At 35.9% G+C, this 26158-nt stretch overlaps 2 protein-coding genes across 3 annotated transcripts in view; one reads left to right on the forward strand and one right to left on the reverse strand.

Annotated features, from left to right (window-relative positions):
* The window catches only part of LOC123705579 (ras-GEF domain-containing family member 1B-like), a 69537-nt gene that overhangs the window by 21228 nt on the left and 22151 nt on the right, over positions 1-26158 (forward strand). Inside the window, exons 1-3 of one of the 2 annotated variants that reach the window (XM_045654433.1) lie at positions 9152-9447; positions 10286-10387; positions 11449-11568. In XM_045654433.1, the coding sequence (XP_045510389.1) occupies positions 11467-11568 (102 nt within the window). In that variant the 5' untranslated portion in view covers positions 9152-9447; positions 10286-10387; positions 11449-11466. Of the gene's footprint in view, positions 1-9151; positions 9448-10285; positions 10388-11448; positions 11569-26158 lie in introns of those variants that run through there. The other variant, XM_045654432.1, reaches the window with a different exon arrangement.
* Positions 4003-7788, reverse strand: LOC123705578. Its single transcript, XM_045654431.1, has 2 exons — positions 7237-7788; positions 4003-6180 (listed from the first exon to the last, which is right to left on the reverse strand). Exons 1-2 carry the CDS (start codon positions 7733-7735, stop codon positions 4877-4879), a joined length of 1803 nt encoding a protein of 600 aa, XP_045510387.1. The 5' UTR covers positions 7736-7788; the 3' UTR covers positions 4003-4876.

Raw genomic sequence — 26158 nt, forward strand, 5'->3', positions numbered from 1 at the left:
CAGATGTTGGTCGGGGACAAATTCCAACCCCATTTTTATTCAACATCTATCTATGCAAGGGTATCTATGCAATGTTTTCGGCGTTACCGTTACGTCTCATATCAGTTCTTATTCTAGTGGGGGAAAAATTAAATCTTATTTATTAATCTTATTCCAATTTTGAATACCTACTGGACATAACACTGCTTTAAGAGCTTACGGTATCCGAGGCCTGAATACACCGCGTTGGCCAAGTGTAAGTTGGCAGATGTCAGGGGCCCTCTTCACAATCGAGAGCGTTGGCCCAACAAATGATCGTCGATGTTTGCCGCCAATGACGGCCGATCATAGACATTAAGGCTCTTTACACTATTGTGATTGCCCTTATTCGCCCATAGCTGCCTTTGTGAAGAGGACCCATCATAAGTCGTCGGACGTTTGATTCTTGAACATGCCAGTTTCCTCACGATATTTGTTTATGCGTGTGGATAATGTGCAGCCAAATTGAAATCAATTATTTCCCGCGTGGTGCTAACTGCTGAACCGCGCTAGAGGTGAAGTGATGTAGATTAAATGTTATTATCGCCTGGATTCATGTTCATACGCTCGACGCTTATGGAATTACGGCGATGGATGGCAGACTGCGAGCTGCGGACGGGTTGACGGTGATTCCCCATGAATATGCATGCCCGTGTAGTGTCACGCGTTTGATTTTAGCCATTATACTGTTTGTGACGTTGTATTTTAAGTGATTTTTTGCGGAATGTTTGGGATGGTAATGAATCAATTGTGTTTTAGATCAAGTTTACATAGATTTGAATTTGTTGATTGTTGTACATAAGTGTATATTGCTTGTGTTAGAAAATGAAGAATAAGAACAAACTATTTGTAATGAGAGAATGAATTAATCTATACTAATATTATAAAGCTGAAGAGTTTGTTTGTTTGAACGCGCTAATCTCAGGAACTACTGGTCCGATTTGAAAAATTCGTTCGGTGTTAGATAGCTCATTTATCGAGAAAGGCTATATATCATCACGCTACGACCAACGGGAGAGGAGTCACGGGGGTGAAACCGCGCGGAGCAGCTAGTATCTAATAATTATTAGAGGTAGGTAATAGTAATTGAATGGTAATTGATACTGAGAAAAATTAACTTGTTATGTAATCTAAGCAAAATAATAATTGGAAAGTACTTTGAAATAAATAATAAACCGTATTTTAATATTGGTATTTATAAATATATTAAGTTTAAACAAACAGCTGTAACAGGATATTACTATACTACCATGTTTGTTTATTTAAACTTTTGTAGATATCGGATTATGAGAACGACTATTATTGAACTCTAAAGCAAACTTTAATATTCTTCAGCAACGGAAAGAACAATAAAATTAGTTGTGTTCGAGTTAGGAAAATATTTATTTAAATTAACTTCATTGTTATTATATTTTACTACTATACGTACCTATTATGAGCATATATGTATAATATTCTTACATATAATACGCTTACAGAGTCCAAATATAGTGGAGCTAATATATATACCGTACTTACGTGAATATTTCGTATGTTCCTAATCGTGCAAACAAAAAAAAATATATCGCCCGAATTGATAACGTCCTCCTTTTTTTTGAAGTCGGTTAAAAAATCCAATCTGGATGAAATTTGGCACAGATAGATCTTGCTTATTAGCACTTGCTTTATCGGGTATCGCGTGAATGGAGCTGCTAGTTGTATTCAAAATTGGATAGGTCAGCAATTTGATAATTTGTCACTCGTACGATGGTCACGTTTCATAACTTAGCAACAAATGTTGTTAATCCCGACACGCGAACAAATGATTTGAATCACGATACAGTACTCGTGATATCCGAATTAATATTATAATATTAATTGGGATATTTACAGGAACAGACAGAGTTTCGTATTAATAAATACGAAAGAAATATTCTCTTCACCTCAACACTGAACCGATTTTGATGGAATAGGGCACAGAGATAGCTTGACACCTCAAAAAAGACATCAGATAGTTTTCATCCCGGAAAACTCCCGAGTACTATGCGGGTTTTTCTTCAACTACTACGCGGTTGAAGCCACGGGCTGAAAGCTAGTACGATAACAAGTTTGTACTTTGTTATCAACAAATTGAAATTTACAGTGACGATGATTAGCTAAATGAGGAGTGAAAGCTGCATAAATAATAAATGGGTTATGACAGTTCTGAGATTAACGCGGACTGCTTGGGTTTTGTTGCGTTTATTCTTTGTAATCTTCTGGCAATCGTTTTATGAAGCGATTAGGCACGTTCCTAACATTGAAATGCGAAATCTATCGAATGCTTTCTGTCCCATTTTCTGCTAAACCCCTGGTTTGATATAATCTAGACCTGGGATAGATTAAACCTTGCGAAGTATTTAGGAGGTACTTGGGCTTTTTTGTCAAGAAAATAATGTTTTGCGATTGCGGTTGATGAGAGTTAATAGCGGAGATAAAGTGAAACCTCGGGATAAAAGGTAGCTCATAAAAGGGGATTTAAGTAATATTACAATGCATAGAAAGAGTGTGCAATTTTAAAGTTAGATGCTTTCAATGAGCCGCCGTCGGAAAATTACGTGGAGCGCTTCACTCTTATTCAATGCCTTAAAATCTATCGAGGCGGTTATTAGCCGTGGATTATTAAAGCGCCTCTGAACATCAATCGGCGGGTGCCTAGCTTCCGCCCGCCTTTACATCTTTATGGATATTATAAAATCGCGGAAGAAGGAGATAATTTGCTTGAAGTGCAAACCGAAATTGTTCCAACGAGAATAACTTTATCGGACTTATTATTGGGTTTACCAAGGAATTGAACTTTGAAACGAAGCGAAAGTGCAAGCGTATAGTTTACAAAGAACTTTAAACGGTTAAGAGGAAGCAAGACTGCATCAGCTCGAACAGCTGTGCTTTTTAGAGAAACTGCCGTGTTCGCTAATTAACTGGTTTAAAATTTTGCGTTTTCAATTTCCAAGTTGCGGGATGCTGTTTTCAAATGATCAATCGTTCGCAAATAATATGTATTGTTGAAATAATTGTTTATTAATTGACCATAATGTATTGCCTTTGATTAATTAAGTCCATCAGCACGTGTAATAATAGTGTTTGTGCATTACTAATTAACGCGACGAGCCTTTGAAACGTACCTTTAAATTGGAATGCTTTAACCGATTCCACGAAATAAACATGTATTCGAATGTGCTGTTTGATTTTGTATAACCAGACCAACAGTCAACACGTGCGGGTATTACGTTCGATCATTATTTGCGAATCTCGCTGTGTTTTTTCACACAATTTTTAATGGAATATTCTTTCATTATATTTCAATGAGTATAATAGATTTCCGTCGGTGGAGTAATACTTAATTGGAGTTATGTTTTTCGTCAATCTCATTTTATACGACAACAAGCTTACACGGGGAATGTTGTTTTGTCATATTACTTAAGGGTATAAAAATAATTAAAGACTTGTATGAGGCATTCAGGAATGTAAGTGCACAAGCATTTTCATAAATAAATTCTTTAGGATTTTGGTTTAAACGCGGGAATAGTTTCTTGTGTATTCTCAGTCTGTGTTACATTCCGAATCTGCATTTTATAATGCAGTTATCCGTATCAGTACGGTTATCCATACAAAAAGCACATTTCAGCAACCGCGCGCGCATGTAAATTTATTTTTTTGCGTTTAAATTCATTATTATTATACTTAATTAAAAACATTATGTTCTTCTTCCATCTATCCCTTTAATATACTAAGTTAATTACAATATGGCGTTGTTGGCCTTCCTTCGATGTGTAAGGCCAGTAGGGAAGGCTATCTTAAATTTTTAATACTCATGTATTTTTCCTCAGCAATTCGTGCTGTATTTTTGTCGTATGAAATAGATTTTAGATTGCAATTTCGATCCATAAATGGAATTTGTATAAATTATTTTTGTTTGTTCTTATTGTGTATATATATGTCGTAGGATAATTTGATACTTCGAATCTTCGCGAAAATCCTAGGGGTTTTGCGAAAATGCGGATAATTAGACATAGGCGAAAAATTATCAAATCTTACTGGACAAAGTCAGGATTTTTGCGAAAATACTCGTCGTTCTAGTAAGATTTGATGTGCTCAACACTGATTGGCTACAATTTTGCTGGCTGACTTCTAATTGGTTCCTAGTTTGCCGATGATTAACTTCAAGTATTGTATCATAGAGTTATGAAGGTTTAGAATAGGTGAGAAAGGAAAATCACTAAATTGATTTTTATAAACTTTTTATTGAAAATTTTAGTATGTATGTTGTTTTCTACAGACAATAGGAGATCTCAGTCGTAGTAAAAAAAATGATCCAATTTTAGGGTGTAATCCATAAATTGGATGAAACTGGTTAGGTAAACAATTAGTTTAATAGTGCAACAATGGAATTGATCAGTCTTGTGAATTAAAGTCTTGAGATAAAATCACTCATTCATCAGCCTTCTCTTCTCTTATACAGCTAAACTTAAGATATATTGAGGCAAAATTATTATCACATTCTGGTTCACTTATAGTGAACAAAATAACTACAACAAATTATTATTGAATTAGCAAAAATAGGAAAAAATAGACTTATTCAAAGACCTAAACACAATTATGTATTTATTTATAACATGACATAATGCTTAATATATATATTTATTTTTATTTTGTTAATAGTAAGCAAAAATTAAAAGTAGAAAAAAAATTTGAAAAGCGAATAATCACAGAACAAAAGATAATTAAATACGTCACTAATGTGAAACTTACGCTGAGTTGCATGGACCTGTAACATTGGAGTTGCAATGCAAGCACAGCTGCGTTTAGTAAATATTAATATGAAATTATTAGTAAGACTTTACTTGTTACAACAATTCAAAGATTTATGACATTTGGAATTACAAAGCAAACCGTGCTTTTTACAAGCACACTTATTTGAGGAACATTGTTTGCTTGATTTCTTGCAATGACATTGCTTATACCCTTGTCCGCCGAATGGTGATAGTTGTGAGGAAATACCACGAATAGGTAATACTACCTCGGGAACGGGGCCGGTAAATTGAGCTCCTGGAGATATTTGAAGTGCGTTTCTTGGTAGCCAATCTTTAATTATACCAACGGAGGTACCAACTTGAAACAAACCATTCTTCTTATCAATTACTCGTCCTGTAATGTTTTTGTTATCTAAGGGTGCACGATCGTACTTCGGAACATCAACCAAAATTGTAGCACCTACATCTATTTCTTTAAATTTTTTGTTGGATGTAGTACACATAGTCGTAGCTGCTCTTTTTAAATTTTCATGCGAACTTGTTCTTTCTTTCTTAATAGAATCTTCTTGCCAGCATAAGTTACATTTAACATTATAAGAACTACTACCTTCTCTAACTTCAGACACTCCACATGCGCCGTGAATCACTTGTTGGCATTTTGAACATTTGAGTGAATCGGATGTGGTAATTTGGCAAATACAACATTTAACTTCAGTAGCAACAATATTATTGGAATGTTGTTGTTGTTGTACATTTGTGTGGGAATTTGTGTCATTTATAGCGATATTGTTATCAAGACAGATCGTTTTTGTTGTACTTGCTGGGACAATTATTACATCTTCTAAAATTGTAATGTTATTTGCAGAATCGGCGGCTACTACAAATTTGTTCGCTTTATTACTCAGATCGATAATCATTTCTTCTTTTTTATATTGTGTCATAGATGAAAGAGGGGTAGATTGTGTTGAAGTTTGTGTTCGGATAGTCATTTTTTGATCAGTGGAAACATACTGATTTGTGGTTTCGTTAGAAAGCTGCTCATAGGAAAGGATTGCATTTTCAACTTTGGATTCATTTCTACAACCTGCATTACGCTCGTCTTGAATATCTTCAGTGCGAGGAGGATTTTCACTTATTAAAACCTGTTGTAAGTCTTCTTCATTTTCTAATTTTGACAATGTATCTCTAGGCAAATAAGTTGAAGACAGGCCAATTACAGGATCGTGACCAAATAAGGCTTTGTATGGTGAACGTCCTATTGTGCGATGATGCGAAGAATTTTTCTGGAACTGAACGAAATAGCATCCCAGTGACCATTCAGTTGAGTTATTGTCGGACATCCAGGAACGCAACATGTTCTCAACATCCTGATTGCACCTTTCTACCGAACCTAAAGAAGAGAAAAATACTTTATTGCACATAAAAAAAAATACAAAACAACAGATAACAACAAAAGACACAATATAGGCCGTCGAGTTGGGCAACCAAAATTTTTTTTGAGAAAGGTCTATGCCTAAGTAACTGACCCGTAAAATCTTAACCTGCGGAGATTTATAGTTTTTTATAAATTAATTATTAAAGTTTCATAATTTTTCATACAATTTCGAGCAACCATCTTGACATTTGTTTTTTTAGTTGCGTTTCGTTTTTGCAAGTACAACTCTTATACCCATGAATTTTTTATTTAATTAATTTACATGTTATTCAATGTTTTTAGCCAAAATTAGTATAAATGATACATTTTAATGTTATTTTTATAGCTCACTTGCTTCAGTTTTTAAAATCGATTAACTTTTACTTTTAGTATTCATATAGGTAGCGAGGAGCGAAGCGACGAGCGTGTTAGGTTAACTCTTGAACTGCCGCACGAGCCGAGCGAGCGAAGCGAGCGTGCCGCGGCAGCGGCCGGCGAGTGCCACAAGCGACTTTAGGGCGATTCCCACTCAAAAAAAAAAACTACGTAGATTTAAACAACTTGTTTGTATTTTATTTATGTTTATTACCCCCTTTTTCCTATTACATTTCGTAACATAACCTCAAAAAATTTTTTGCATTTTTCTCGAAAAGGGGGTTTCCGCACCTCCCTCTTCACAGGGGGGTTCCCCTTCATTAAATAAAAAAATCATGGGTATAAGTGTTGTACTTGCAAAAACGAAACGCAACAAAAAAAACAAATGTCAAGATGGTTGCTCGAAATTGTATGAAATATTATGAAACTTTAATAATTAATTTATAAAAAACTATAAATCTCCGCAGGTTAAGATTTTACGGGTCAGTTACTTAGGCATAGACCTTTCTCCAAAAAAATTTTGGTTGCCCAACTCGACGGCCCTTAAAGTACATTTTTACCAGAGATTACGAAGAGGTACGAGATTAGAAGATTACGGTGAGAGAGAACGAAAAATGCATAGCGGTAAGCGGGATAGTTTAAAGCTTGCAAACAAACCTTGACTTTGAGGATGTCGGGGACGTCCATTCACTATCTTGCATGCAGGCCACAATGTGATTAGCTCTTTTATTATGCTGGCAGTAAATTCCTTGCCATTATCACTCTGTAAAATCATTGGCGCACCCACTTCTAAGAATATTTTTAAAAGAGCCATGGCTACTTCAGTTGCTTTTTTACTGGTTAAAGGTCTGAGAAAGCAGAACTTAGTGAGGTGGTCTTGATAGTTTAAAATCCATTTGTAATTGTGGCTAGGAGTTGACTGGAGATCAATTAAATCTACCTGCCCACGTTTGTTAAAGTCTTGAGAAATTATGGGGCGTACAACAATTCCTGTTTTTGGGCAACTTTTTTTATTCAGACAGATCTTACACAAGTTGAGGAACAATATCATAATCGGTACCGGTATCACATATTGTTGCTTTAGCTTATATATCAGTTTGTCGCGTCCTCCATGCCCAGTTGATATGTGCGCCTGCAGAAGAATATCATAGTACATATCTGTTGAAGGTACTTGTACAACAGGAGAGTTAAGATCCTTTCTTCTCAGTATCAGAAGTTTTTCTTCACCTACACTCATCAAGTCGTATTTTTTTGCATTTCTATACTGTTGTTGTGTTTTTGGTTGCTTAAGTACACTCGCAGTGTTAAATTGTTCAATTGAATTTATTACAGCATTTACGCGTTCTTTAGTCCATTCTGGTTTAGTTGTACCGTCAACTCTATTATCGTAAAACTTTCTTAACTCTATGTAAAATTTGTCTTTATCGGAGATAACCTCCAAATTCTCCGATTCTGCTGAAGGTTGAACATCATTCTCTGTCGAATCTGTCATAATTATATGAAAACCAAACCTCCTATTCACACCGTTTCTTAGTTCAAGTCCAATTTTATAGTCCACTTTTAACACAATGACAAACAAAACACCGCTAAACCAATCTCGAAAGCATTGTTGTTGTTGAGTGGTTGACTAAGACTTTTATGATATATGACACTATGTACATCCGTGTAGCACTTTTATTTACCACTTTATTTAAGTCCAAGTAGGTACACTATTTACGATAAAAAACAAAACACTTCTGCAATTTAACTCAGACACAAACGTAAACAAATAACGTGCGGCAACAAATGATTGACATTTAAGACGTCAACCAATCAGAGACGATCTCTTATTGAACGCGCTGACCGACCAATCAGCGTTCTTATTTCATAACAGCCAGCGTTTCGTTTCGCAATATTGCTATAGTAGCGAGTATTTTCGCAAAAATCCTGACTTTGTCCAGTAAGATTTGATAATTTTTCGCCTATGTCTAATTATCCGCGTTTTCGCAAAACCCCTAGGATTTTCGCGAAGATTCGAAGTATCAAATTATCCTACGACATATACACGTACTACAACTTCCAACATAGTTGATAGTGGACGTTAATTTCATTATAAAAATGAATTTTCTATTAAATTTGTTTGAATTAATAATTGATACATAAGGAATAATTCCTGGAATAATTCCAGAACCCAAAAGGTTAATAAAAATAAACCTTGTGTTTTTTATGCACGAATATCATAATATTATAAAAATTTAAAACTTTATGATTTATTTTAAATCCTACTTTAAATTAGGAGAACATAAATATTAAATACACAACAATGTTAGAAAATACAAATCTCGAAAGTGTCGCAAAGATCGCAGTCAACGTGCGCCTTATTGTTAACAAAAATCGACATGTTAAAACGACGTGCAAAATGTTCTCGCGTTATTCGTAGCACTTCATAGCTCGCGGAGCCGATGACGTCATCCCGGTTTTGATAAGGTGCACAGTGCATACAGTCCGCTGGCTACCACCGGACGCTACGCGTGCGGCGCAGCCTGAGTGTATATTGCACAGTCAAAGTTGTTAGACGCGTTTCGAAATCGCTCCTACGAATAAACTTTTCGATTGCTAATATCTGCTACGGGCTACTACGATTTTGGGGATTTTTTCTTTGGGTTTTATACATTTTTTAAATTTAATTTACGATATATTATATCGCGGACTTTTATTTTACATAATTTAAACGGGGTTAACTTTGCACTCGACAGTATTGTCGCTGATTCATTTCGTTTTAATTGTTCCTGTGATTCATCAAGGCCGGGAGTGATAGGATTTTAAGCCTGAGAGCGTTTGCAATCGCGTTTATCCCGCAGTCCCATCTTGTCGCCGATTGCTTTTGAGGTGAGAACGCAAAGCTAACTTGTTGTTTATTATTATTGCAACTAAACAATATTTTAGCGATTTATTTACATACTTTTTACTTATGTATTGTATATTATGAGATCTCACTTACTTACTATTTTATATTGAAAGCAGTTTCTTAAATCTTATTTATTCAATTCGCAACATAAAAATAGGGTGTCTGATAAAAATGTTAAGTGAATATAAGAAAAACAAATAAGAACGTGGCGCTCGCGAGTATTTGTTTAACTTATGTTTAAATTGATTTTGTTTCGATTAGTTTCTACCCGCTGTTTGCATTAGAATATCAATATAATTCTAGAAAAAATGCGTCACATGCTATGCACACTCCGCCCAGAAGCAACAAGTGACGCCTATTCCTATTACGGCTTAATCCAACCGGGATGTTCATGACACATTCTTCTTAAGTAACCGTATTAATGTAGGTATATTGGCATTCTTATGATATTCCCTGGATAGGGTATTAGAAGCTTCTCGATGTAGTATCGAAAGTACTAGATAAAATATCGTAAAACTGACTTCCGGTAGTATATGGTAAAATTTACGACGATTATTTATTTTTCTATTCTTTAAAAAATATTATTTATAAAGCATTTGTATGCCATAAAACCCAATTATCAATTAATATGTTATAACGATTCAAAAGTGCTTCTAGAAGAAGTCTAATTGAATTTAAAATACATTTTTGAGTTTGAAAGAGATAGAGGATATCGAAAAGGGATAGGTATATAAGTAGCAGCAATATACAAGTGTGACATAGTGGGGCGTGGCTTCAGACTCCTCCCACTAGTTGTTAACCAATGTTCATGTTGGCCAGGTGCCCCCGGCGCCCACAGAGCCTGCGCCTTCGCCGCCGTCGGAGCACCGGCAGCTGTCCGCAGAATCGACTATACTTGGATCTGGCCTATCGTTTTATGATGTAAGTACAATTTTGTCATTTTTTTTCTAATTTTTAGGTTATGCTTCTGTGATACAGTGGCCAACGCGTTTTGATTATTTGCATTTTTTTTTCCAATTTTTAGGTTAGCCAGTGATACAGTGGAGGACTTCACGTGAGCGTAGAATCGAGGGATCTTGGGTTCGATAGCCAGTTTTGGTAGGGACTTCAAAAAATCCGGTCTGGCCCACTGAAGGCTGATCTTTTTTGAACTTTTTTTAAAGTGGGGAAATAATATTTACTTTTTTGTGAAGAAAATTAATCATTGACATAGAAACATCTGCCTCATACCCTACAACGGAACATAATATTTTTTTTCCATGTTATGTATTAGGAAATTTGTCTAGCCGGGCTGAAATTAAATTACGCAGATATTGGAAACAAAGGGTGGTTTGGCTACCATCATAACAATGAGTCAAAACGGATAGTTAGCGGGATGTTTTCGGCAGAAGGGCGCTTTGATATCATGAGTCATAACTGATAGATAGTTTACGCTACTATTTTAATAAAATTATGTGTAATATCATAATATTTTTATTTATTTATTTATTCAGTTTCACACATCTTGGACTTACATTATAAAGCAAAGACTACAATTATTTCAAAGTTTGTTTGTTTGTTTAATTGAGACTTTAAAGTACACTATATACTATTAATTTTACAGAGAGGAAATTAGATTTTTTGTTTGTCTTTTACAGTTAAAATCAAAAACTACCTGTATAACTAACCGACTTTAACAATTATTCAAACATAAGAAAGTTATGTAACTAACAACATAGTTTTCATCTTCATCAATACCGACTAATCTCGGGCGAGGCCACGACAAGCGGCTCGAAGCAAACGAGATAATTTTACATTAAGATCTGTCGTAATTAAAGCTTCAATAATTCTTGCTAATTAAATCGCTACAGTGCCGGGTCCGCATCCAGCTTGTTATAAGTATTAACTGATTCGTTAGGTTGCTAATTAAATTCGAGCGTGATTTCGAAGTGTACTAGCGCGTTATGATATCGAGTGGAGATTAAATAGAGCGTTTTTTGCAGAATGATGACTATTATTCTATGGTGAGGGGGAACAAGTACATGTCGGAGACTGGTGTAAAGCATCTCATGATGAACGGTGCTCTCAACTTCGTGCCGGCACAGAAGGTCGACCCTCCACAGGTTAGTGGTATATTTGGATTTACACAGGTTGTCGTGAAGATTTTCATACAATATGTCGGCGGATTGACCTACTTAGTAATAGATTGCGACTTGAACAGGCTGCGAAATAACTTCATATATTTAGGCGGTGTTATCAACTTTTTAACAGAACGGTGCCGACGCGAAGCTTGAACGGTTTTATGGACCATGTTTTAATACATGGTCTCGTCTGTTTTACTGATCGACTTCTAATTTTTTTATTGGTTACGAGGATCTAGGTCATATCTTATCTTCCTAGTTTGTACTTTGTAGGTGTTTTTAAAAAGCTTTAGTGGTTCCACTTTGATTGTGGCGACGCGTTCAATTGTTTAGCAATAATTTATATATCACTTTTTACAACATTACAATATGTACTATATTTTTATACGGAATTTTAAAATGATTATAACGACCATATCATTACAACTAAAAATAATTTTAAAAATAAAAAAGAACACTTAATTCACTGCATTCACATTTATCTAATAATCTTATTTGAATAAAAAAGTTATGTTAGTTTTACCAATATAACTCAATCCTTCGTAAGATGTTAATAACAATAAAATAACACTTTAATTTTACAATATGCTGTCGAAAGTTACACCAACAAAATTCTACCTGCTTAAATCATACCAATATTATAAAGCTGAAGAGTTTGTTTGTTTGCTTGAACGCGCTAATCTCGGGAACTACTGGTCCGATTTGAAAAATTATTTCAGTGTTAGATTGCCCATTTATCGAGGAAGGTTATAGGCTATATATATCATCACGCTACGGCATACGACCAACAGGAGTGGAGCCACGGGGGTGAAACCGCGCGGAGCAGCTAGTATTTGATATAACTTTAATACTGACAGAGTAGTGAATCTATAAACTCGAAATCGGATCCCAAGTTTTAGTTGAGTAGCAACTTTTCGTGCACTGGCATGACGACTTTTGTTTAGACATCATAGAAACACTAACGCCTTCGAGAACTTGTATATTCTTGGTGTTTGTATTATAAACTATGTTTTTTTTATAAATATTATAAAAAGGATACATTTCTTTGTTTGTTACTATTCTATTTAAGAAACTAATTGTTCATTTTTGAAAAATATTGTACAATTAGTTCTAATACATATTTAACGCATAACATCAGTTTTTAATGCGATTCAACTTGAGAGAAGCCGGGACGACCGATCCGATTTTTATATACCTTTAAAGATGCAATAATTTCACCCGAAATCATATGAAACCGCACATATTAATGTAAGTGCTAATTTGTGGTGGTGGCTGCTTAATGTCATAATATGGCTCGTGCTCCATCGCTTACTCTGCCACTACTCGTATATAAAAGCATTACTCTAATGAGGCGTTGTCAATAGCAACGCCTCTAATCGAACGTAAATTAAACTACAAAAGATTAAAACAACACGGTTTATAAATCTAACTAAGAATTGTTTACGTTCATCTTGTTTAGTCTGGCCATCGGATTAAATAAAAATAAAATCATGAAAAAGCCGAGCTAAAGTGCATTTCACGTGTCTGATTGCATTTTAGTGTACTTTTCTAAAAGTAAAGGGATTTTTCCCAGGTGCAGCGGATTAATAAAGACTTAGGTGCGCTAACAGACTTTTAGTCAACGTGGTCCGAAACGCATCTAGCCCCTGATTTAAATCCTATCACCTTCCTGCATGTCGCCTCGACCACCCCGCGGCGCTCGACCCCCACTTGCATGCACGGAGCCACCCTTAATGTTATTATTTTCATCATTTAACTTCACCATTGTATGACGCTTCGTAGAATTAAGCCACCTACCAAAATTCATCAATATTGCGCCCGTCACGGAATAAATTTTGACCGACGGGTACTATCAGCAAATGAAGTTTTTGTTATTTGTATTTCATTGTGGAGTTCGCGCAAAAATATTTTTTTTTCTTTTATTTGGCATTACTCATATTTTTGTAGCGAGTATTCTGGCTCAAACTCAGCGTCTATTGGTAATACTGAGCTCTCGATATATCCGTAATTGCCTCGCTTGAGTTGCAGCCGGTAACGTGATTGCACGGGATTTAGTTTTGTTCCCGAATCACACATCGACGTCCCCCGCGAATAATCCGGTAATGACCTATTACGGGGTTCTTCATGTTATGCGTTTTTCGGCATCTAGAAGTTAAAATACACCATGTAATTTTTTTTCAGAATTTTTCTATCTTTATTTACGAAGATATGAAAAACTACGCGTATATTCCATAAAATAACATTAAAATGTATTTTAAACGAATAATATGGTTTTAGATCTTTACGAAAAATAATATCAATATGATTTGACAGTAAATATTGTTACGATATTATTCAGGTAAATAGTTTTCTACATTATTTAAGTAAGTGCTAGTACAGGCTTATTCGGGGTTTTATTAAGAAATCGATTTCCAGGTACATTCATTATGGAGTGCAAGTATGCAAGGTATTTTTTTAAACACTCTTTCTATTACTGAGCAAATGATTTACACGGCCTTAGAAAAAATTAAAAGAGATGAAAGTTTGATAGATAAACGAGGTAGGCATCAGAATAGACCATATCGAAACCTTCATCTTCATCTTCATTAGATGCTGGTCGTCCGACTCAGGTTCTACCTGCTGTCCAAAATAAGCCACCATCAGTATGGCTTCATGCCATAGAGGAGCACCGAGGACGCCCTCTATAGACTAGTGAGCCACATCAGAAATAAGAGGGAGGAGAAGAATATTTCTGTTGTGGTATCTCTGGACATAGAAGGAGCCTTCGACAGCGCCTGGTGGCCAGCCAGGTGCCAGCCAGGTGCGGTTAAAGTTGGGTGTCCGGGGAACGTAAGGCGGGTGATCAGCAGCTACCTGAGTGGAAGAGGTGTGAAAGTTAGGTATGCGGGTGTGGAAGTGAGTAGAGAGAACAACAAGGGGTGCGTGAGGTGGGCCGCTCCTGTGGGACCTTTTGCTGAATCCTGTGCTATGGATGTTAGAGGAGATGGATGTGTTTTATCAGGCTTTTGCCGACGACATTGTGCTAGTGTTTGATGGAGATACTGCTTTAGAAGTAGAGACGAAGGCAAACTGCACATTGAGGAAAATTGACGAATAGGGTGTCAGAAATAAACTAAAATTCGCGCCACACAAGACATGTGCCCTGTTCTCGACACGATAATTAAAATTTAACAGGCCACGACTTGTAATGGGGACATCCAATATTTCGAAAGTATTAAGATACTGGGCCTTACTATTGATGGCGGCCTGACATTCAACACCCATGTCGGAAGCGTTTGCAAAAAGCCCGTTATAAGCTATTAGCAAGAGCAGCTAGAGTAAGTTGGGACCTTAACCCCCAAGTAGTTAAGACTCTATATATCGCAGTTATAGAGAGAGTTATAGAACCGACTATCTTGTATGCATCAGCAGCGTGGGCACCCACAGCGGAAAAGATGGGGGTACAAAAGAAAGAGGCTTAACACCGTTCAACGGGGTTTTGCCCAGAAGATCTGCAGAGCATATCGGACTGTCTCTCTGAACTCTGCGATGCTGTTGGCTGGAATTCTCCCTCTTGATCTCAGGATACTCGAAGCTTCGAGGCTTTATGAGATCAAGAGGGGTGTGTCGCACCCGGTGGTGTTGAGGGACAGGGAGGTGGAACGAATGGCACTCGCGATTGAGGACCCACATCCGGCAGAGCAGGTAGAGCTGGGGTTCGGCTTGATAGATGAGGACACCTATGCCAACGTGGTTAACAGCCATGTCCACAGGGTCTATACGGACGGCAGCAAGATTTAGGGTCGAGTCGGAGCCGCCCTTTCCGTATGGAAAGGTGAGGCCGAGACAAAGGCCATTTAGCTTGCGTTGCCTCCGTATTGTACCGTCTATCAGGCTGAGCTCCTAGCGCTCAGAAGAGCAGTAGACATAGCCTGCAAGAGTAGAGCGGCAAAGGAAGCGTCCTCAGCGACTCCAGATCGGCGCTCCAGGCGGTTACCCTGAGTTCCCCTCATCCCCTGGCTATGCAAACACGGGCGGCCCTCCGAAAAGCTGCATTGCAGAGGCGGGAGGTCTCCCTGTTTTGGATTAAGGCGCACGCATGGCTTAAGGGGAACGAACGGGCAGACGAGTTAGCCAAGGAGGCCGCTCTGGGGTTGAGGAGGAAACCGGATTACGATCTGTGTCCTGTTTCATTCGTCAAGCGTATTTTGAGACAGGATACGATCAGCGAATGGGATAGGAGATACGATGTAGGAGGAACGGCCGGAGTCACGAAGCTCTTTTTCCCAAGCGCTGCTGCTGCATACAAAGTAGTCGGAAAAATAGACATCACACACCACACCACACAAGTACTGACTGGTCACGGCGGATTTGCCTTCTGTGAGATTCTGATGAGGATTCTGATTAAATTTTTAACTGTAATAGGTTATAGGACCATAGTATAATTTTCATGATTGTGTAATCATGTGTAATAGTCGTGTCTTCAGTGCAGTGTCTATTTTTTATAATAATAATAACTATCGTGTTTTGTGAAACAATCCAAAGTTGTTTCATTTACTAAAATGTCCTGTATTTCATAAAATATACTATAATAATCATCAAATAATACTTACGTAAACTATTTGAATAAACAGTAATAGTTATAACAATAAAATGTACGTTACTGTAAAACAATCGAATAACCTAATAATAGGTTTTTACAAATGTTCAGTATACAAAACAAATAACACGAATATTAGCGCAACAAGATTTTACTGTTGCCGTCGAAAATATAAATTTACACGAACAATATCGTAAGTGACATTACTGACCAGAGCTTGACCTACACTAGTATAGTAAAATGCATTCAGCTTAATTATAATGAAGCCTTTGGGACTACTTAAATTTTGTTGAAATAACCAGATAGCTGAAAAAATTAGCTTCCATATGCGATATTAAAAGTCTCTGATACTTGTTGTTTAATGGAGTTATTAAGGAAAAATGGTTTTTTATTTTTCCTGAACATTTACACTTTTACGATTACCGGATTATTCGCGGGGGGCATCGACATTGTTATTGGGGATTTCCATTTGAGAAATACTCTGCACTAAACCCGAAGGCTGAAAGCACGAGGTGTGTTTAATACAACTGTTATCCCCTTCCTGTTATTACAGCATATTCACTTTCAGAGAGACGAAACAGACTATATTGTGAATATTTGAGTATACATGTAACTTTAAGCCTTGTATCAGTTCGAAGAACAAGTAATATGCTTTCAATTAAGTATGGAAGGGATTCCTTTTTAAACGGATTCGTGATGCTAAAAAATATTTTCATGATCATGAAAAAGGTCTTAACTATTAACTAGTGTCTTTCCCTTAACTACAGCGCAGCATAAACCAATTTGGCCACTTACGTCGCAGCTTCACATTAAAAATTTCCTCTATAATTTCTTTTCAAAGTCTTCACGGGACGCTCGGCGATATCTATCAAGTTACTGGAAAATTCCTGACCGACGTCATACATTTTTAAAAACGATATTGCATTTATGTAGCCTCTGAACATTTTCCACCGCACGTTCTCGTTTTTGCCCCGCAAATTGGTTTAAATATGTCTCCTTGATATTTTACATTGTCGTTTCGATGGTGTACCTATCTTAAAAACCCATCAAGCTAACATAATTAAATTTCGTCAGTAAATTGATTTAGCGGCAGTTAACGTCCGTCGACGCACGTGGTTACAGAGTCATACAAGTATTATAATATCGTTGATTCGCCGCCAGGCTCCAGCTTGTCAATATGGAACTGTGCTAATGGAAATTGGAAGTTGCATGAAATTCACGAAATAGCGGGTGCCGGTCACTGAAGGTCTCTGAGGTTTCCTTTTATATAAATACACCTCGTTAGTTCGGTCGGATTCCAATCCATTTCCGTAAGCTTCCGTTAGCTACCCTTTGCTATTTCCGCCATTACAGTCTCGACAACAGGAAGGCGCCTTCTCCCCAGTCTGCTATCATAACTGAAATGGCTTCTCTAATATAGTATTCAATAGATTTTGATAGAATTCGGTTCAGACGTTTGGAATATCGAATGATCCCGTTTGACATAATTTACCCCAAGTGCCTTGATAATAGTTCTCTTCATTTTGAGACACTCGCTCGCGCTCACAAACGCTCACGCTCCAAAAGACATTTCTTGCAAAACATTTGAAGAAGACTCATACTAAATGTATTTTTGCTAAAGCATAAGTAATGATACGGATCTCAAACTTAAGTTGTCCCTAGACAACAATACAAGCATGACATGCGTTTACGTGAATAATTGAGGAACAAAGTTAATCATACATTTTACTGCAGTTCGCGTCCAGCCTCAATTTAGTGCGTGGAATCATGCGTGCATGTCAGTCATACATGCAGATATTGTAGTATAAAAGAGAAAGTATCATCAATCAGCTTCCATCAAGTACCTTATAGTTTACATATACATTCATTTCAATATATTAAAACGATAATTCCGGCATGACACCACGTAACGCATGTCATGCTGTATTACCGTCTACAAACAACATTTGGTACGTTCAAAATTAGGTCTTAGGGCTAGTAACAGATACATAGAATTGTGTTACAATAGCACACAAGTGCACTATAAAAGCCTTTCAGCGAAGTCCAAAGCTGTAGATTACTCCGTAAGATTCTAGAGAGTACACAAGCTAAAGGCTTATGCTAAAATGCCCATTTGGGATTGGCATAGTCTATTAAGAATCGCAGACGAGCGGTGTTTACACTTGAATATTTTGTAGTTTATCTCCTTTTAATTGAATAAAATCTACGCACTAGCATATAAGGCGGTTTTGCTTTTGTGTCCCTGTATTTCTTTGTTTGTTCAAGTTTAATCGGATTAAATTCTTCCAGTCTTATACCAGGTGAAAGGTAAGACGTTAGACGAATTTAGACACGAGCTTCTACTCATGAAACTGAAGAACTTTTGTTCTACAACTTTGCTGAATTTGTATAAAAAAAATTGGACTTTGTAAGGAAACTTCGCTAATCAGCTGACCGATTTCCATACAAAGTCCAATTTTTTTTCTACGAATTCAGAAAAGTTGTAGAACGGGGCCTTAGACAAACGTACGTAACGCCATGGAATAGAAACTGCTAACGCTAATTATTGACATAAGCTCATGACATTTTGGTAATGGTTCGATCACACTACCAACGACGCAGACGACCACGACCAAAGTTCCAATCTTGCCGAAATTTGTTCAAAATCAATATTAAAATCTCCCGTCATTCTGGTACTCAGGAATAAAAAAATTCGAGGTCAATTAATAAAAAGAAATAGGGTTTTTTGCGATTTTCGCCGAGACGGTAAGTTTATCATACAATCACCTGAACCAAAATTGTATATAATCTAATTATCTATAAAAAAGGTTAAATACATTTTTTTCTAGGAGCCACCGTTTCTATGAAAAACCTGTTTGTTTATCCATTGATCTCAAAATTTTTTTTTCCAAACACCAATACGACAGGAAATTCTTAAATTTCATTTTTAATTGTGTTTTGCACAATTTTATTTAATTGCGACTGGATGAAAATTTTGTTCGTGGTCGTCGTTGTCGTTGGTAGGGTGACCGAATCCTTATGCAAAACATCATACGCTTATGTCAATTTCTATCGATAGCGTATTCTATTCCTTGGCGTTTTGCCGTTTGGCTAAGGCCCCAAAAGTTGTTCAGTTTCATGAGAAGAAGCTCCTGTCAAAATGCGTCTGACGTCTTACCAGTCACCCTGTATAGGTGACATAAAGCAGCATAACTGCGGCGAGTTTCAGAGATTGTTAGGTAACAGTAGTTATAGATTCACTAAAGTTGTAACTTAAACTTTTGTTGACTATTCACAGCGCTTCAATGCAAATCACTCAATAGGTATGAAGCGAATTGTTAGTTTCAATACTCGTCACTGAATCAGTCTATCGGATAGTGAAACATATTTAATTAAAATTCCGAAAATAATATGTAATATAAATCAATTTTAAATAAACGAGTACATATTTTAATTACAGGTTATTTTCAATCAGGTAACGAATTTTATTATTCATGGAAACGATTTATAATAAAACATGAAAATATTTCCTGTTAAAAGCATTCGATTTTTATTTATAGTAATATAATATTTTTAAAAGTTATTTAATTTTATCAATGCTTTTATTGATGGTCGGATATACAATAGGTATACAACACACACATTTCTTATCTTCTATTAGACAATAATGTAATGTTAACATGATTACAGCTATTGCTACAAGGTAGATAGATGATGAATAGATCTATACTAACAATCTCATTAGGCGTTGCCGAATTAAATTTTATTTCAACATGCATAAAATCTCATAGGCTTCCATAGACGTGCGCCAATAAATCCACCGAATATTATATAAACAATGAACAGGGATTTCCGTTTGTGATTCCGACGCTGCTTCGTCAATACATATTCCATGTTGCATTTGTTTTTATATGTGTCGAATACAATGGTATTATCAGAATTGAAACGAGATCCTGTTTCAGTGGAAAGCCAAATAAAATATTTCTACGAATGGTGATGTAGCGAATTTAATAGATCAATACGTGCGTTGCTTGTTTCACGTTTTAGTGGGTCAAGTGAAAAAAGGACATAATTGTTGGCCCTTTGCAATGTTACACCACAAAGGATTTGCAGCGTTGTTCACACGTAACTTGCGACGCTAGCTTTGACTCGTTTTAACGACATATACTAGTGTAAGAAGAGCCTTGTTATACGCTGCTGTAGAAGCGGAAGCTGCATATGGGGGTAATTATTTTATCCTTGTGAAACTTGTAAATTCAGCGTTATAAAATGTATGACACAGTACCGTGATAAATCTATACTAATATTATAAAGCTGAAGAGTTTGTTTGTTTGTCTGTTTGTTTGTTTGTTTGAACGCGCTTATCTCAGAATACTGGTCCGATTTGAAAAATTCTTTCGGTGTTAGATAGCCCATTTATAGAGGAAGGCCATAGGTTATATATCATCATGCTAAGACCATCAGGAGCGGAGCAATGCGGGTAAAACCGCAGGGAAATATAATAGATACTGTGTTTCGGTTTTAAAAACTCCTCACGTCGCGTAATCTTTGATATTTTCATAATCTTTTAATTAAAATTAACCAAATAATAATAATTTTATATAATTACATACCTATCACTTGTACATAAGAAGGATTACAAGGACTATACGATTAATAAATAATTATTATTGGAAGGACTATGCTTTTAAGTTAATTCTTTCTAATGGTATACCATCTCGTTAATATATATATACCGGTTACTATATTTATCTACACGTATTACATGAAACCTGAACTATATATAAGCTTCGCCCTCGTCTTTTGAAAACTATAGAACGTATATGAGTATTAACATTTGTATTAGTTTAGGATAATTAGGTTGAATATATTGTGTCCTTTTTTAGAACCAAGTGTTGGGAATTATACATTTCAAAAGACGTTGATACCTTAAGCCTTGTTTCCACTTGAGCATGCTCAGGCGAATGAGCGGCTCATTCGCCTGAGCATGCTCAAGTGGAAACAAGGCTTTATATGTTTGATGTGTTCGGTATACTCCAAACATTCAATCTAACTATGAGATAGAATAGGTATTGCACTTCCGTTTGCGTAAGTAAGTACTTGTATCTCATGCGCTTGTACACCTCAGAACTAGTGTTCAGGTTTGCTTCGCCGAAATTAAAACATGAAAATTTCATCTAGTTATATTGTGTTTCAAAAAGGATACAAATGTGAACGTGAGAATATAAAAATTAATAAGCAAAGAGTTACAATCCATACTAATATTATAAATGCGAAAGTAACTCTGTCTGTCTGTGTGTTACTCAATCACGCCCAAACTACTGAACCAATTTTCATGAAATTTGGTATGGAGATATTTTAATACCCGAAAAAGGACCCTACCTTTTAATGCGAAATATGTATCACGGGCGAAGCCGGGGCGGACCACTAGTAGGTTATAAATTCACACTCATATTAAAAAATATTTGTATTTAAGTAATTGTTAATAGGCAGTGCCGCGGCGAGCAACTAGTGTAAATGTATAAAATAAATAGCAGACTTTTGTTCCAATTAATTCATATCGTCAATGTTTTGTTTTCATCAAACAAATCGAAATAAAAATATTTTTAAGTGATCAATAAGTAAATGAATATTCAATTTTTCATGCAATCCAATTATTTGTTTTTCCAATAATATATTTTGCAATATTTTACATGCACTCTAAAGCTTAACAGTAATTGAAAGGATTATTTGCAACATACGTAACGAATGTTCTAAATCCCTTGTAACGACTGTAATTCCTGGAAAGTAGTATAAAAGGAGAAGCGAAAACTTTTTGTGGACTACAGTTTTTGTTGTTAGTTCTTAACTATGGCAAACGAAAGACTGACTTCATATTTGGTATAATTGTTTCTTTGGTAGTATAACTTCGTTTATAACTATACAAAATATAAAGAAAACCGTTTTTTTTCCTATATATTTGGCCGGTTATTCCATTTCAACTGATCTTGATAAAACTTTTATAAGCAAGTAAATCAATAGTAATTGTCTAAGAGACGAGTTCTAAGAAATAATCTCTAAGACAACATCGCAGGCACGGTATGTTGTTCTTGTTAAGTAATTTGCAACTATAAACTGTTGTATTGAACAAGAGGAGTGTAACGAAGGTAATTTTTATAAATTACAGAACAGATACGAAATGACGCAGCAATTTTACTTTACACAATACATGCAGTAGTAAGTATTTATATTATTACTAAATAGGTAAAAAAGTACGATTGCTTTCTTGCTAGCGTTACAACTAAGGATTCTGGGATTTAAAACGCTCGAGTTTAGGACCAACTGAAAAAAACAGGTCAAGAATCCAAAAGCGTCGTTCTTGCAAAGTTCAGGGAACTGATGATAGTACCAAAGTAGCTTCCCTAAAAGAAAGCAAATCAGTGAAATTAATGTGAAATGCATTTCCCTAGTACTTCTCAAGGAGTCTCGGTACCTCACTTATACCGGGATTAGAAGCGAGAGCCAGACGGTAGACAAAGCCTATACTTTGGACTTAAAGGCGTAATTATACTGCTTTGTATATACGTAATATTATTACGCTGTTAGCGCTCGTGCTTCTGACCGACTGGTCTAAAAATCAATTCAGCTCTCAAACGATCTGACGTATTATATATTATATGCATGTAGAAATTTCAATTTCCGTGAACACTACGCTATTAAACTAGAAATTGGTGTTCGTAGTTATATAATAACTGTGACCTTTAGTAACAGCTTTTCGATGCACGTCTGTTGCACAATCAGCTAATTGATTAGGGATAGGATTAGGGGGCTAGGGGGTAAAAGTAGTCTTTGTTTTGATGTTCACGTTTCTTTCATCGAACCCATTACATATTGCATCCAATCAGATATTTGAAAAAAGTGCAAGGGATTGTTCGTAGAACAGATTGTGGTAGAATGAATTAAGATTATTAACAAATGAAACTTGATAAAATTGCTATACACGCTCCTGGTGAACTTTCAATTACAGAGGTTCATTAGTTATTAGGTATATACATTACTAGGAAAATATCTTTATTATATGTTTATAGGTTAAAGTAACACGTGCAAAAATATGAGGGCAAATGAAATTGCCTCTTAACTTCGCAGACGAGGCATTCTTGTATGCATTTCGCGCTATCGTCGAACGTTCCCGGTACCAATTTATATCACCTTACTTCTTTAAAGATTATTTTCTCGACAAGAATAATTTTTCTGTTAAGGTAATACCTAATTAGGACCTATTTGTTAAATATACAATGGGAAGTGATAAATACAAGAGGAGATTGTTTGGTAAAAGATTAATTTGTAAAACATTTATTTAAGAAATTATTTTTTACTATTGTAATTATGTTGTAAGGCTTTTAATTTCCTTATCCGCTTTTGATGGATTAGCATCTGTAAAAGCGCAAATTTCCATTAATAAAAACCCCTTGACAACATAGATTAAAGGAGATTAATATGTAACTAGAAATAATTTTTGAGCAAAATATGAAATTGCATGAAGCTCTTAGTGTAGGCAGGTATTAACGGCGATTGTGAATCAATAATCTTAATGGACCCTTTGAGGTATTACGCTGTGACTGTTACAAATGCAGACGATGTTGACGTACAAATAAATATATTTTCATACGATTTTATTTTGCAAGTAAGTGCTTATTTATAGCACTCATGTTCTACCTGAAATGAAATATGGTATAAAATCAGGCAAGTGCAGGGTGACACTCATAGTGTTCGAAATAGGTAGAAATAAAATAAGTAATGTTGAGGGTAGCGAGTGATGCGATATATTCAATCGGCCAACGGGAGCGGCTTTCGTCATCGCGACTCGGGTTTTTGCATTTGCGATGAAATGTCTTTATCTTCTTAATATATATAAATCTCGTGTCACAATGTTTGTCCTCAATGGACTCCTAAACCACTTAACCGATTATAATAAAATTCGCACACCATGTGCAATTTGATCCAACTTGAGAGATAGGATAGTTTAAATCTCAAATCGTTTAAAGCGGGCGAAGCCGCGGGCGGTAAGCTAGTTTTTTATATAGATTAAGTATTTTACCGACCGATACACCACATAATATGTATTTTCTACGCAACGTGGTAACAGGTTAACCTAGGGTAGCGTTCAGCTACTATTATGTATTCTGTGCCTAGGGTTTGATTTGGGTAATATTTAATTATTGCTATTTTGGAAAGTGTGTATCAACGGCCGCCGATCCTTTCTTAATGATACACATAGGGAGGATTGCGTACCATCTTAACGACCTTAGTAATACTTTGTGAAAATTGACAGTGCCTGTGTATGACACCTGCAATATCGACATATAGCGATGTTTTTATTTATGTAGATGTATACTTTGAAGCTTACCTTCCGCGAATTCACTAACGTGTAAATGCTATCACGCCCCAGCCGTTTCCAATACAAATTTCCATCCGCTATTTTGCCAACACGAGTTTTGGTTTCGCCACAATAGTATATATCTCAAACCCGATATACACCACTACTTTTTAATCAGTGCAAAAATTTTTACAGGGTGTTAACCCCTTATTGCATGAATTATTAAGGAGATGAAATAAAAATTATTTTTTTGCAAAAAAGTGTTTATTAGACCTTACATTATGAGATCAAATTGAGAAAAAAAATTATTTACTTATATTATAGAAAATATATAACGGCGCCATATATGGACTCGTATGCAGTGTTTGTTGTATTTTTTCTGTCATATATGGCTTCGTATGCAATTAGAAAAAAGTAACTGATTAATAAAATAAAAACATATTCCGGACTAATTTCACACACACGGTTGCTAAGCCCCAAACTAAACTTAAGCTTGTATCCTGAATGCTTAGTCAACTGATATGCTACATATACTTTACATAAATCCTATCCTACTTATATTATAAATTCGAAAGTTTGTGAGGGTGGATGTATGTGTATGTGTTTGTTTGTTACTGTTTCACGCAAATACTACTGAACCGACTTCTATGAAATTTAGCACACATAATATAGAGGGTAACTTGGACTAACACATAGGATAGGTTTTATCCCGAAAATCCCACGGGAACGGGAACTATGCGGGGTTTTCTTTGAAAACGCGGGCGAGGCCGCGGGCGAAATGTTAGTACTTTATATGGATACCTAAATAACACTCAGAATCACAGCCAACTTATACTTCGTGAAATTGCTTAAAACAATTACGTTTGTCATTATAACATAAAAACACGTTATATTTTTCACATAACGTGAAGGAACGAAATTGGAACAATATAGGCATAGCTGACGGGCGTTCTTCTTCCAAATTCGGTAATGACTAATCCCATCAGATCGTACAGAATCAAAGTGAAAATCCAGATGTCCTGCAGGAGTTTTTCGTAGCTTTTTTGCGGTAATTGGCGAGTCAGAAATACTGAGGAGACTCCAGAGATGCCGATGTTTCTAAGTTTTTGAGAGACGACCACGTCTTTTGGTAATAAGAGCTTTCCCTGACTTTCGCATTTGCTCTGAAACGGCTAATTAAAAATCATACAGTGGCATATAGCATGAGTCTGTATTTATTGATGATGATATAATATTTACATGCTTAGCATAGTGAGATAAAAGTGTCTAGGATCGATACTGGAACAATCAGTGAAAGTATCCATGCTGTGCTTGAATGCATACCCAGCCACATATGACATAATATATTTTGGACGGAATGCATACGAAGCCAAATATGACAGATTTGGAAAAGTACAAAAAACATGATTAAAGCAAAAAAACAACCTAACCAAATGTTTTACCTTATTTTAGAAAGACTAAAGAATGAAGAAATATTTTTTTTCATGGCTTTACTCACCTTTTTGATATTGAAATCTTAATTTGAAAATCACGGTTTTTTCCGCGCACCCAAACCGTCGCACGCCCTAGACTAAATCTATAATATATCTGATGGATAATATTTACACTGTATAAATTAATTACATTCCAATTCTCGATGAAATGCTGTTTAAGATGTA

Source organism: Colias croceus, chromosome Z (assembly GCF_905220415.1).
Source record: "Colias croceus chromosome Z, ilColCroc2.1".
Lineage (NCBI taxonomy): Eukaryota > Metazoa > Arthropoda > Insecta > Lepidoptera > Pieridae > Colias > Colias croceus.

Coding starts and splice junctions, on each gene's coding strand:
- LOC123705578 (XM_045654431.1), bottom strand. CDS start 7,735: ATGTACTATGATATTCTTCTGCAGGCGCACATATCAACTGGGCATGGA. Junction 6,181..7,236: donor CCGACATCCTCAAAGTCAAG/GTTTGTTTGCAA, acceptor TCTCTTCTTTAG/GTTCGGTAGAAAGGTGCAAT.